At 38.4% G+C, this 14,537-nt stretch overlaps 1 protein-coding gene across 1 annotated transcript; it reads left to right on the top strand.

Moving 5' to 3' along the window:
• Window positions 1-11,655: 11,655 nt before the first annotated feature.
• LOC132610567 (uncharacterized) lies at window positions 11,656-12,986 on the top strand. Its single transcript, XM_060324890.1, has 2 exons — window positions 11,656-12,718; window positions 12,763-12,986. Exons 1-2 carry the CDS (start codon window positions 11,656-11,658, stop codon window positions 12,984-12,986), a joined length of 1,287 nt encoding a protein of 428 aa, XP_060180873.1.
• Window positions 12,987-14,537: the final 1,551 nt, after the last annotated feature.

Consider the following 14,537-nt stretch of genomic DNA (forward strand, 5'->3'; position numbering starts at 1 on the left):
CGTTTGACCCAAATTTGACTTTTGAGTAAACAAACTTTTTTTGAAATTTCGTCATTCCGAGAGGTCCGGACAGTCATTTATGACTTAGTAGTGTGTTCAGCTTAATTCCTGATGCAATTGGGAGCGTTTTGGGACTTAGATTGGGAACTTGACTTTTGTCCATTGGGGGTTGACTTGGTCAACTATACATTCGTTGGAAATTTGAGGCCACGAGTGAGTTCGTAGCACGTTTTTATGTGTGTTTGCATGTTTGCTTGGTATCTGTGGGGCCTTGGGTTATAGTCAATTTTCGGGATGAAATTGATCAAAACTAGAATCTTCTGGTTCTAGTGTAGGCACTGCAGCGGTACTATAACCGTCGTAGCTGACACACTATAGCGCGTGGGAGATGGCTATAGTGGACTGAGGAGTTTTGGTGACTAGCCACCGTAGCGCTTTTCTTGCTGCTATAGCGGCATGCTAATTTTGGTAAAGGCCGCCACAACAAGCCATCTATGTGCCATAGCGAGTGCGCTGCAGTGGCTCCATGACCACTACAATCATAATCGTGCAGAATTATTTCTCCTTTCTCTAGTTAATACGCTTAAACCCTACGCTTAAACCCTACGCTTAAACCCTATCACTTATTCTAATCACTTTTCTAAGCATTCTTTGGGGGAATAGAACAACTTGTGGACTGATTCTTCTTGGAGGTAGGATCTATGACCCTAGCCTTTATCATTTGCCTTCCTATATTACTATTTCATGCCTAGAATCACTAGAATCTCGATAAATAAGATGAGTCTTGTGTTAAAATTCTTGAAATTGGTTAGAATGCTAAAATAGAAATTGGTGGTGAAATTGACTAGAATAACCACAGAGTTTAATGGATTTCTTGTTGTGAAGCTTAATTCTTACCATATTAATGGTCAATTTGAGGATTGAAGAATTAGGGTTCATACCTAAATTTGGGGGTTTTTCTTTAAATCCAAATTAGGCTTCATCTTGAGTTGTTTTAGCAAATGATTAATGGGTTTGATCACCTAGATCTTGAATTGCATGGTCTATCTTTTGATTTTTCGTTTTACCCTTGTAGGCCTGCTTCCCCAATTTCCATGGGTTTGAATTTGACCTAGCTAGAAGTATAGCAATATAGGCATCTTTATTCATGGTTTTTAATATAGAATTCGATTATCAATAGCCTTTGAGTACTTGGATGCATTACAGAAAGGCAAGGCCAAGGTGTGATAATTCGAGGCTCCTATTCGGCTCTCCATGTACGTTATAACTTACCTTTCAGTTAGACTTCGATTAGCGGATTATATATATAGTTAGTGATTATTGGAAAAAGCATGTAAACCTTCGGGTATAAAGTTGGGATGGAAGACTTAGGTTGGTATTCTTGTGATTTATGGCTTGTCGCCTTTTCATGTTCCACTGGGTTGTTACTTATTGTGAGTTGTTGGTTCGCCGGCACGTGATCAATTTTATAGACTTGATGCTTAGTGATTACTTGTGTGTCAGGAAGCATATTTATTCGTGAATGAGGTTTTTGGAAAGGAAGTAAGGCTTATGATATTGTTATTGTGGGTGAGATTTGTGTCCATGTGTGGAATGGTTGATTATATATTCTTTCTAGCATTATTACCATGCATTCACTTATTCATATATATATATATATTAGGATTGGGTTGCGCGCCACAAAACTGACTGGGATCGGGTGGCACGTACCGCAACACTGACTATTGGATTGGGCAGTGCGTTCCGCAGTAGGTACATGGACTTAGCGGTCCCCCATGGGTCATTTCACATGCATTGTATTCGTCTAATATTTATTATTGGCATTGTTTAGGACTTGTTGTTGATTGATTCTTAGTGATACATGTACTTGATAGGAGTTCTTGAGATGTGGATCGGATTTATAATAGACTTGAGGTGATTTACTAGACTTGGTGGCTTGGTACTAGATTCGGCAACTTGTTTGACTTGAGTTTTATCTGATTGTGAGCATGCCTACTTTTTCAGTATCTTCCTTACATATATATAATTTTCTAACTGTTGTCGGCCTATGATGCCTACTCAATAAGTGTTTTTGTTCTGATTCTAGTTTGCTGCATTCTTTCTGAGTGCAGAATTTGTGACTAGATCGACTTTTGTGCCCTGTGACTGCATCCCGAGGCCTTCTGATGAATATTCTAGGGTGGGCATTAGATGGATTTGCTGCCCGGATGCCTCTTCTTAGTTACTTGTCTTGTTTTGATATTCTAAGACAGTATTCCATTACCAGACATGTATTCATATTCAGACTTATAGTATTTGTAGTAGTGACTCTTGTATGGCCTTAGACTAGATTCCTTGGGACTGTCGTATTATTTCTGCACTTATTCACTATCTTTATTATTATCTATGTTTGAGACTTATACTCAATTACCTTGATTAATTTATTATGGTTCAATGAATGATTTGGGAAAATGTTCGCCTACCGAGCTGGGAAATGGTAGGTGGCAGCACGATTTCCCTAGTTGCGGCTTGACAAGTTAGTATCAGAGCCCTAGGTTATCCGTCGATGAGTACAAGAGCATGTCTAGTAGTGTCTTAAGGACCGGTACGTGTAATGACCCGTTTCATTGTTACATCAAAATTTGAGAAAACTCGCAACTTCGACTCTTTAAAATGTCTTCGATTTTGTCATGCTTTTGGAAAATGCTAACTTGATTAAACCAGTTGTTATGTTCCGTGATATTCCCTATTTAAGAGTTCATTTCTGGATTTGACCCCATTTTCTCAAAACCCTAAAGTCCAGCCGCCCCTCAAGCCTTCTTGGGAGTTCAAATTCAGATTCTCTTTGGAATGGTAATCTTTGTAACCTCTTCGAATATCTTCTTTGACATAGCTAATTGTTCCTAAGGTCTTCACCGAGAAGCAATGAAAATGGTGATCACTAATTCCTAGACTTAGAAGGTCAAGTGGTTAGCATGTTCTAAGTATAAATTATATTGGCTCAATCTCTCATGTTCATCACCCTAGAATGGTTAGTAACTTAGATTTTAATCTTCTTCCTAAATTGTAAAAAGGGTTTCTTCCACGAATCTTGAAAATGGCTTTCTAAAGAATAGAGATAAAAATGGTGACTTTACCTAGCTAGTAGCTTAAGTGGCTGACTTTAATCATGAATGGAGGTTAATGAATCACCTAGCTTTGTTATGATGGGAAAAAAGTTCTTTAGTAAAGGAAGCCTAAAGAATCTAGAAATATCCAACTCCCTATTTTTGTTATCAATTTGAATCTCTTATAAATGCTCTAATGGCGATTCCTATTTTTGGGGTCTCGTGATTGTCTCAAGTTCCTTCATGCGGATCACGACGTGATGAACACATTGAAGATCTACAGATGTTCGTGGCACCCGCTCAACCTCGAGGTAGGTTGCGGCTTTCTTTTCGGTAGACTCCGGTTAGATTTACATATTCATATATTAGATGGAACGGAGAATGCATGTGTAGGATTTTGGAATTGGGATAGATTCTTAGGATTGTACTGTTGTGCAATTTGTGTGTTCAGACTTGTGGCTTGTACACTTCTTTGGTTCATGTGTTGATTTTCCTTAGGTATTGGTGGACCTTATTTGACTTGGAAGATTAGTTGTGCGGTACTTAATTTACTATGTCCCTTTGATTAGGAGTCCCCGTATGATATGCATAATTTGTTCTATGCTATAAATAGTGAATCCTAATAGGTATTGAAATGGATAAAATGTACCAAAGATCATGAATTGATTCTAGACTTGGTATTAGTGATATCTTATGAGTAGAAGGTAAAATTATCATGTATTAATGTTGATAGGCAGTAAAAGAAGTGAGGTAATATTGTTACGTGACTTGTTCGTGTTGATTATCGGAGACTATTGATAGATCTTATTCATGATATTGTGGTAACTTACTTGTTGGTACTTGATAAGTGAATAGTATTCCATATGGCTTATGTAGCCTTTCCAAGGTACTGTTGGCGTACCCAAGCGTGGTACTTGTGGTATCGATCCAATTATTGACATTGAACTCATACATTGCAAGCATTCTCATCCTTCATGATATACTATTAATATATTGATGATATTTGAGGAAACACTGTGATGAGCTGGGCTCAGTTTGGATGAGAGTGACGTGATGTCCGATATTCAATGGTTGTCTTGGAATAATGGTTGTGAGGTAGCGATTACTTAGGTTTTTGTCGCAGCCGTGAGGTACATAGACTCCACGGGTCCCCTATGGGTTGTGCTGCTGAAAATCCTCCGTTAGGAAGATCCAAAGTCTCGTTCGCCTGTTGGGAAAAGATCCGGAACAAGTGGTACATGGACTTCGCGAGTCCCCATGGGTTGTGCTACTGAGACGTCGATACTTCCATCCAGAGTACATGTGTATACAACATTGTGTTGCATTTCATATACAATTCATACATATTATTGCATTGCGTGGCACTTGGCTTCTAATGTGATATTCATGTGATGTACTTGTGTTATATGGATTTGGATTTAGTATACCGAGACTTGGCACAATTAGGCTTAGTTGCTATAACCATAGGCCAAGATGTTGGGTTACCTTGTTGACTGTTCGTTGGTCCATTTGTATTTGTTGGTTTACTAAAATTAGGGGAATAATGAATATCAGAATAACGAGTTGACTTCAATGCTAAGCCTGAATAGCGTAATGATACTTGATTTGTGATACTTGTGTGAATTCGCTTAGTGTATAGTAGGTGATGTGTGTTGTTGACCTAGTTTTATTTGCCATGCTTATTTGTGAATTCATTTACTAATATATTCTTCTAACTATTGTCGGCCTATGATGCTTACTCAGTACGTGTTGTTTGTACTGATACTACTCTTGCTACATCCCTTTTGGGGTGTAGAGTTTTTCAGGTTATTGATTGTCGAAAACATTCAAAAGATGCACGATGCTTATCTCGAAGTCCTCCATCCATTTCATTCCGGGATGGAGGTTGGGTCTTAGAGTTGTTAGTGTATTCCGGTTCCACATTAGCTGCTTTTGTACTAGTCTAGTCCAAGTCATGGGAATGAGTCATTATACTTATTTAATGGTTGTAAATACTTCTGCTATTTTGTTTAAATGTATGGGTTGACTTCTGTTATTCGATTATCATAATTCTTGAAGATTATTAAATCTCGTTCTTTTCTTGTTAATGATTTGTGTAGGGTTGAGCGTTCTCCTACCGAGGTGAAAATGGTTAGTGCCCGTGCGATCCTAAATTGGGTCGTTAAAAGTTGGTATCAGAGCCTATGTTACCGGTCTCACAAGTACAAGAGCAATTTCTAGTAGAGTCTCATGGAATGGTACGTACCATCCATGAGTGACTATGAGTCATTTTAGGAAAACTTTCTTCTTTCCTTATATTCGTACGACTTCAGTCAAATTGGTATCTCAGTGGATTCAATTGGTATCTGGACGATTCTAATTGGTATCTACGCGGGTACGTATGTTACGTCACTGTTTCGATTCGGTTCGTGTGAAAACTTTGTTCAGATGTTCCGTGAGTACAAGGTTGTTGGAATGTGTTTTAAGTGCTACTGTTTAGTGGTCAGTCAGTCGCTGTGATGGTACCGCTATAACGGGCCCTCCACCACTACAGCGGTACATTCAATTTCCTTATGACTGTTGTTGCGGTCCCTTTTCCGCCGAAAAGAGATCACTATAGAGGTCTGAGAGACCGCAGAAGCGGCGTGCCTGAATCAGAGACCTGCAATTTCCCCTATTTTTCAATACCCTCTCCTATTCTAAATTCAGTCAAAAACAGAATAAATAGCAAAAGTCTACAAATGGCAGTCACTTAAAACAAATCATGACAAGGGCGGAAAATCATCCAAAAACTTATTACAACCCAAATAATCCAAAAACCCAAATAAATTGTCTAGGATAGAAGACCAAACAACAAATCCAAGCACAAGAAAACCAACAGAAAAAATGTTTAAACATCCAAGCCAAACGAGGCAAACCCCACAAGAATTGTTTGAAAATAGAAAGCCCTACAAGGGCAACCAAAGCATAAATATGAAGGGAAAAGGTTTGTCTACGCCTCCAGCCTGCTGGTCGTGCCATCGACATCAGAGCTGCCACCACCAGCATCACCAAATCCACGCTGGCCACCATCACCCCGGGCCACACTCTCGAAGGAAAACGACTTCGAGTTGTCACCGTCCTCCACCGGAATCGGATCATTGGGGTGCATGCTACCCCAATATCCCTTGATACCTCTCCAGCCTCTAATGTGAAGCTTGTCACATGACTTATTCTTATTTTTCTCTCTATCAAAGTCATTGCGAAGCACACTATGATTTTTGGCCAGTGTAGTATATGCATCCTGTAGGTGGGGACTGACTCACCCATCTTTTTCTGAGTCTCGAAATACCCCTTCATCTCCTCCTGAGTGGGGTAACTTCCTCCCACACCAGCATTTCCCACCTTCCTCTTCTTTCGACTAGTGACCGCGGTTCCGTGACCCTTCACTTGTAGCGAAAGAAATAGAGCATCAGAACTGACCCAGTCATCATCACTCTCCTTGGGAACCTTAGCCCTCTGGCATAAGGAAGTAATCAGATATAGGAACATCAATCTCCCTCCACCAACCCTCAGAAAATCCTTCCACTCCACAATAATCTGCGACCCCACATTTAGCGGTATGTCAGGAAGGACACAAGATATAACAAGAGCATGAGCAAAGGTCACATCATGGGTGTTTGAAGAAGGACGGATCCTACGAGAAACAATGTTTAACCATCTCTTCGCATCAACAGTAAAATGGTCACAGTATATTGCCTTGCCTCCTACCATAAGCCTAAAGGGTCTTCCCTACGTCATCCTCGTGCACCAGTTTGGAAGCAAACCACATGAAATCCTTCTCAGCTACTTTCTCCTCTAAGGGCTCCTCCGGGTGATCATCTAGCCTATAGTTCCGATTAATAGCCCTCAACCCCACTTTCATTGGAGTACCTCTTATTATGATTTTTGGATCGGGAGAATCCCAAACAGCTCTAGGCAGCAGAGCGTAAAACTCTCTCACCCATGATTCATTGCAGTCACTCGGATCCATAACCAAACGGGTCCGGTGTGTCCTTATCATCCCATTATAGAAATTCGAAGCACGCGTTTCTATGTTGGACATGTCTAATCGAAACTCCAGCAGCAAAGGAATAGATCTCTGGCCCAGGTGTAAGCGTTTGCTATGACGCATAGGAAGTCTTTCATACGTGAGCACCTTCTCGTCTTGTGGTACCTCTTCTTTATTTTGAGTCGTCTTGCCTGTAGAATAATTAGAAATGTGTTAAATTCATGTCTTATCGGTTTCATATAATTCTAGTAAGAACTTCTTGAAAACTCGATCGAAATCTATCTTATCGCTTAATTGTTCAGTTGCAGAATTTGCAGGTGTCACTGTACCAGTCTGCAGACCGCTATAGCGGCACTGCTGTGACGGGCCACAGACTGCCACAACAGTCATGTACAAAATTCCTGAGGACCACCACAACGGTCGACCAAGTGCCACAGCGACACCGTTGCAGCAGTCAGCTAACCGTTGAAGCGGTATCATCGTCCCCAGAAAAACCCACGAATTTTCCAAATTTTCAACACCAATTTTCGATTCAAAAACTTTTTTTAATCACGGATTGAGCAGAAAACTAGTATGCATGAAGTTCTAACCCTATTGAAGGGCTATTCTAACAACAAACCAACCCGGATTTAGTGAAAATCCAAAAATCTTCTTCAAGGATTGTTTTTTGCTATGTTCAAGTTTTGTTGCCTAAATCAGTGCTATAGCCACTATGTTCGATGAGAAGGTTATTCTAACGATTAACTAGTTCTAATTCGTCTTAAATTTGCGTCCTAGTGGTTCATCAACCAAGACCCAAAAACCTCAACTTTGAACTACTAAACCCGGTCTTTCTAAGCTTGTTTACTTGTAAATTCGATTCTATTGTTTAACTATGGGATAAGGGGGAACAAATTCTTACCTTTGTCCTGAAGATTTGAGAGAGTGGATGGAAGTTGAGAATTTTTGCCTTAAACCTTTGTTTTCGTCTTGTGGCTGAGAGTAAATTTGTGAATGGCGAGTTTTGCTTGGTGTTGAGTAGGAAGGTTAAGGGTATGGGAGAATTTTAATTGCGGTAGATTAGGAGTGGGGGGTTGGAGTGTTTAAGGATGTGGAGAGAGTTTTCCGTTTATGTGAGTAGTGGGAAGTGAAGGGGAAGAGGTTACTGCCTCTTTATATTCTGCCCCAGCGATTGCCGCTGTAGCGACAACCTTACCACTATTGTGGCTCCTTTACAATTTGTTACTATCGCTGCAACGATTCCCCTTATCGCTATAACGGTGTCGTCCCGACGGTCTGATAGCCGTTGTAGCGGCCTGACCAAAGTTCTATCCATTAAATTCTTGATATGTTTTTGTATACTTTGAGCCTTACAACATATAGTGGACCTCTAGCTATTTACTCAATGTCCTTGAGTTATTCTTGTCATGTTATTTTGGAAAGCTTATGTAATCTAGCGACTCCTAACTATTCGTGGTTAGAGTTCGGTTTGCGAGAGTCGGATTGTAATTGTTACATCCCGTACTTTTGTACATTGGATTTGTCATAAGTTAATCAACGTAAGTTCAAGGACAAGGTTAAATTTTTGAAATTATAAGTATTTATGCGATGCTTAACAAGCAATAAGTAAGTGTCGTGAAGGTTAGAGGTTAAACAAATCGAATAGTATAAGTTTCATCAATATTATACCCGTACGTTCGGGCTATGGTTCGAACTACTCGCACAGGTGAATTTTGATCATATTCAAGTATGCAAATAAAGAGGTCGGTGTATAAAAGGAGAAGTCTTGAATGATTTAAGACGGAAAAAATGTGACGACAATGCTTGGAAATAATGTTTTATGTGTGGCAAAAGAGGCAATGGACTAGTGGTATATCACATGAGTATATTAATTATGTGTGCAATTGAGTAAGTGGGGAATTGTAGCGGAAGTAAATAAATTAAGTGGGGTTAGTGGATAACTTTTGGGGGACACTTCCACATGAATAGTGGAAGTGTGGTAGCAAGATGATATTTAGTATTATTTTTAGTGAGCAATACTAAGATATGTCAAAAGGGCCACTCGTGTACAGGGCCAAAGATTCCTTTTCATATATATTCATTTGTCACTACTCCCTTGAGAATGAAAAGGTTGCTGCAAATATTTCATGGAGGCAGCAACGAGAACTATTCACCATAGGTAGCGTGGGTTATAGTTTAATAGAACAAGGTAAAATTCTTCACAAGCACAATTTACGGGTTTTGCTCGCCGCTTTGGTTTCGTTGTTCTGTTTTCATCAAGTTGTGGAATCGGGCTTTATTCGAAGTGAACACTACTAGAAAATAGGCCTATAGCAACGGTTTTTTAGCAACAGTTACTAAACCGTCGCAGTTGAGTATATGTTGCATCGGTTTTAACCGTTGCAAATACACTTTGACCTAACAACACATTTTTAAAATTAAACCGTCGCGTTAGTCAGATAACCGATGCTATAGACGTACATTTAGTAACGGGTATTAGAATCGTTGCAATATAGTATTCTATTGCAACAGTCATATAAGAAAATTTAGCTATTGGGACAGTTTTCTTTCCCCCAATATTTTTCCCTCCACTTATTTTATTGGACCCGCCAAAACCCCCATTTTTTACTAAAAAATAATGACCCGAAAATAGACCGTATCTGAATAAACATATCAGTGTAAACATTTCATCAAATATTTCTTCTCAGTTGAAGCTTTTAACAATGGGTTTTCTTTAGCAATGTGACTAATTTATTCTGATTTGAAGTTTGTCAAGCAAAATTCATCGTTGTCTTCAGCTAATTTCGGCCTCGATTTTTGCATCAACAGGTTTGCATCATCGTTGTCTCTCTTAACATGTATTATTGTTGTAGTATTTTTAAAAATCAGAAATTCTATGAGTTTGTTTGTGGATTTTTAGTTTCTTGGTGTGATAAGAATGTTAACTTTATGTAGTCTAGCTATGGAATTGTTGATTTTCGTACAACATCTTGAATCTGTATGAACTGCGTTTTTTTTTTCTTTGTTTTTTTTTTTTGTGGAAACAAAATATCTACTACATTTGGTTGTGAATTAATTTCTGGGTGTGAAAAAAAATGGGATATCTAAGTAGTGTAGCTGTAGAATTTACCTTTTTCTTTCATTTTCTTGGATCATTGTTGAAATTTGTGAACTGGGTTTTTGTGGAAACAAAAAATCTTCTGCATTTGTTTGTGGATTTTAGTTTATGGGTGTGATAAAATGTGATCTTTATGTAGTCTAGTTGTGGAGTTGTTTTTACTTCCATTTTCTTGGGATCATCCTTCAAAGTTGAGAACTGGATTTTTAAGGAAAGAAAGGTTCTTCTGCATTTGCATGTTTTTGTTTGTGGATTTGATAAAAATGGGAACTTTATGTAGTCTAGCCATGGAATTGTTGTTTTTCTTCCATTTTATTGAATCATTCTTGAAAGTCTAGGTTTTTGTAGAAAGAAAATATCTTCACCATTTGTTTGTGGATTTTAGTTTCTGGATATGATAAATATCTGATAGGGAAATCTATTCGCCCGTGAAGTCTGAGTAACCGAGCAATATTAGGAGACATGTCGAAGTAAATGTGGGGTAATTCAAAGTGGATTTAAATTGTTTTGTTCAAATTGTTTGAGTTGTACATTGCAACAACTGAAGTACTAAATTTTTGTGCTCATGATATATCTGTTAATCAGTTTGATGTTTGAAACACTTTAGTTGTGTCACTTATATTGGACAGTATGTTTTTCTTGACTAGGTAGCTTCAGTTGTAAATAAAAGTGGCCCAATTTCCTTATTTTTAAGGCAAAAGTCATAAACTGCCCCCTAAACTTGTCCACAAATTCCTCATGGCCACCTAAACCTAAGCTTGTTTCAATTTGACACTCGAACTCTTCAAAACCTGTACCTATTGAATACTTTTTGCTGAGTTGGTATAATGTGTGTGTTGCACTTAGTTGAAGCGCGTGAGGAGGGCAACCTTTTTTTTTTTTTTGTGAGGAGGGTAATCTAATTAAGCATTTCCTTTTTAATTTTTATTTTATCTTCTTCTTCATCTTACTTTGCCATCATCGACCACCAAAAAATCACATATTTATCATATGGGAAAAAAATCATTTGCATTTGTTTGTGGATTTGATAAAAATGTGATCTCTATGTAGTCTAACCATGGAATTATTCTTTTTTCTTGGATCATTCTTCAAAGCAAAACATTGGGTTGATGGGGAAAAGTGATACTTTTCTCTTTTTGTATGCATTTCTGTTGAAATTTGCTATTTGAATTTTTATTTTGATGTTATGCTCGTGTCACGTAGGATATTCAATGGATACTATAGATAAAAGTTGGATGGATCTCCGAAGATCCACCAATGAGTATGATCGTGGAGTGAAGTATTTTCTTGATAAGGCATTTGAACGAGCTTCTCAAGGAAATTAAATACTATGCCCTTGTAAAAGGTGTTTTAATCGGTATTGGCATACTCGAACGGTGGTGGAGAATCACTTGTTTGGTTATGGATTTGTTAATGGATACACCAAATGGGTTTTCCATGGAGAAGGATTTTCTTCAACAAATATGCCGCATCCAACCAATGATGATGAAACTTCCGACATGCATGATGATATCGATGGACTACTTTATGATACTTTTAGGAATGTAGAAGGTGATCTGCTTCATGAAGGAGTGAGAGAGGGACCATCTGAAGATGCAAAGAGATTTTTCAAATTAGTTGACGAAGGGAAACAAGAGTTGTACCCAGGGTGTAAGAATTTTTCTAAGTTGAGTTTCACCATTCGGTTGTACTTGTTTAAATGCATTCATGGGTTGAGTAATGTAGCCTTTTCAGACTTATTAGACTTGATAAAAGAGGCATTTCCATTTGCTCAGCTACCCGAGTCTTTCAACAAGGCAAAAAAGGTGATAAAAGATTTGGGTCTTGGTTATGAGAAAATTCATGCATGCCCTAACGACTGTATGCTATTTTGGAATGACAATGCGAAGATAGATAATTGCTCTGTGTGTGGTTCTTCTAGATGGAAGAATGTTCGTGATGATGTGACTAATAAGAACACTAAAATCCCAGCAAAGGTTTTAAGGTACTTCCCTTTAAAGCCTAGGCTTCAGAGGATATTTATGTGTTCTGAAACATCAGTAGCCATGAGATGGCATGCTACTGAACGACCCAAAGATGGGAATTTAAGACATCCTGCTGATGGGGATGCTTGGAAGAATTTTGATTCATTGCACCCGGATTTCTCTAAAGATCCTCGTAATGTTCGATTGGGTCTTTCAAGTGATGGTTTCAATCCATTCCGAACCATGAGCATTTCCCATAGTACATGGCCAGTTATGTTAATGAACTATAATTTTCCACCATGGATTTGCATGAAGCCGGAGTATATAATGTTGTCAATGATCATTCCAGGTCCATCGTCTCCTGGAAACGATATAGATGTGTTCCTACAACCGCTAATTGCAGAGTTGAAGGAACTATGGGAAATGGGAGTGGAAACATATGATGCTGAAACTAACCAAACATTTCTAATGCGTGCAGCTTTATTGTGGACAGTTAGTGATTTTCCAGCACTAGCAATGCTTTCCGGATGGAGCACCAAGGGGAAATGGGCATGCCCCACCTGTAATTATGATACTTGCTCTCAATATCTCAAACATAGTTGTAAGATGTTTACTTGGGTCATCGAGCATTTTTTCCTCCTGATCATCCATTCCGAAGAGATAAGAAATCATTTGATGGTAAAGAGGAGCATAAAGCTGTACCTACTCCCTTATCACGCATAGAAGTGCTTGAAGAGCTACGTGAATTCAATAATGTCTTTGGGAAGGGCCGAAAGAAAAGGGCTCGGAAGAGTGATGGTCCATGGAAGAAAAGATCCATATTTTTTTAATTGCCATATTGGGCATATAACAAATTGAGGCACAATCTTGTCGTGATGCACATAGAGAAGAATATATGTGATAGTTTGCTTGGGACTTTGTTAGATGTACCTGGAAAGTCCAAAGATCATGTAAATTCTCGCTATGACTTGCACGAGATGGGGATACGCAAGGAGCTTCAACCATTTAAAGATGATAAGAATGGTAAAATTCATCTGGCTAAAGCTTGTTTCTCTATGAAACCAGAGGAGAAAAGGTTGTTTTGCACTGTTTTAAAAAATGTCAAATTACCAAAAGGGTGTGCCTCTAATATATCACGTCGTGTGCAAATGGAGGAGCTGAAAGTATCGGGATATAAGAGCCATGATGCTTATTTCATAATGCAGTACTTGCTTCAGGTTGCGGTTAGAAAAGTGTTACCCAAGAATGTGTCTTTGGCCTTGATTAGGTTGGGGAATTATTTTAGAACCATATGTAGTAAGGTTATAAGAAGAAGAGATCTTGATAAAATGAAGGCTGAAATCATAGATATAGTATGTGACCTTGAAAAGATTTTTCCTCCAACCTTTTTTGATATAATGACACATTTGCCTATCCATTTAGTAGATGAAATTAAGATTGGGGGTCCGGTTCATTTGCGTTGGATGTATCCTAATGAGAGAAACATGTGTAAGTACAAGGGGTTCGTTCGGAATCGATCCAATCCAGAAGGATCAATAGCGGAGAGTTTTCTGGCCGAAGAGTGTTTGACCTTTTGTTCAAGATACCTACATGATGGGGTGAAGACAAGATTTAGTAGGTATCAGACTGAGGATGAAGATGTTCAAACAAAGGGAAATGATTTTTCACATATATTTCCTAAGACAGGCCATCCAATTGGAAGTAAGAAGAAAAGGAAAGGCAAGACATTTGACATGGATAGTCATCAGTGGGTTGAAACACATCGGTATGCTTTGTTCAATACTGGAGATGAACAAGTAGAGACGTGTATCAAGTAAGAAAAAATAGTCATATGAATTTTGAACTTTATTTATTATGATAATGTGTTATAAATTTCATTTTTATATACCTAATGATTAATATAACATACATGCTTGCAGGGAACATAAGAGTATAATTGATAAACGTGGTAGACGAAATGCATCGGCAAAAGCACGAATTCATAGTCGAGAATTTGGTGATTGGTTAAAAGAGAAAGTTAAAACAGTTAAAGTGCCCAATCATATAATATGGCTATCTTATGGGCCTAATGTAGTGGCCAGAAGATATACTGGATATTTCATCAATGGATACCGATTTCATACGATGAAACGGGATGCCTCATGCAAGAGTCAAAATAGTGGAGTGAGTTTGTCAGCAACAACTGATAGCTTTGCTAGTGCCAGAGACCAAAATCCCGTTGATGGAATGGTTGCCTATTATGGAGTTATTCAAGATATCATTGAGATTGATTATTGGGGTTTTTTTAGTGTTGTACTATTTAGATGTGATTGGTTTCATAATGAAGTCGATGGCTATGGGTTGACTCGGGTATACTTCAATAAAAAATGCAGCACTGACGA

The sequence above is a fragment of the Lycium barbarum genome, chromosome 1 (assembly GCF_019175385.1).
Source record: "Lycium barbarum isolate Lr01 chromosome 1, ASM1917538v2, whole genome shotgun sequence".
NCBI classification, from domain to species: Eukaryota; Viridiplantae; Streptophyta; class Magnoliopsida; order Solanales; family Solanaceae; genus Lycium; species Lycium barbarum.

Coding starts and splice junctions, on each gene's coding strand:
- LOC132610567 (XM_060324890.1), top strand. CDS start 11,656: ATGCCGCATCCAACCAATGATGATGAAACTTCCGACATGCATGATGAT. Junction 12,719..12,762: donor GAAATGGGCATGCCCCACCT/GTAATTATGATA, acceptor CATAGTTGTAAG/ATGTTTACTTGGGTCATCGA.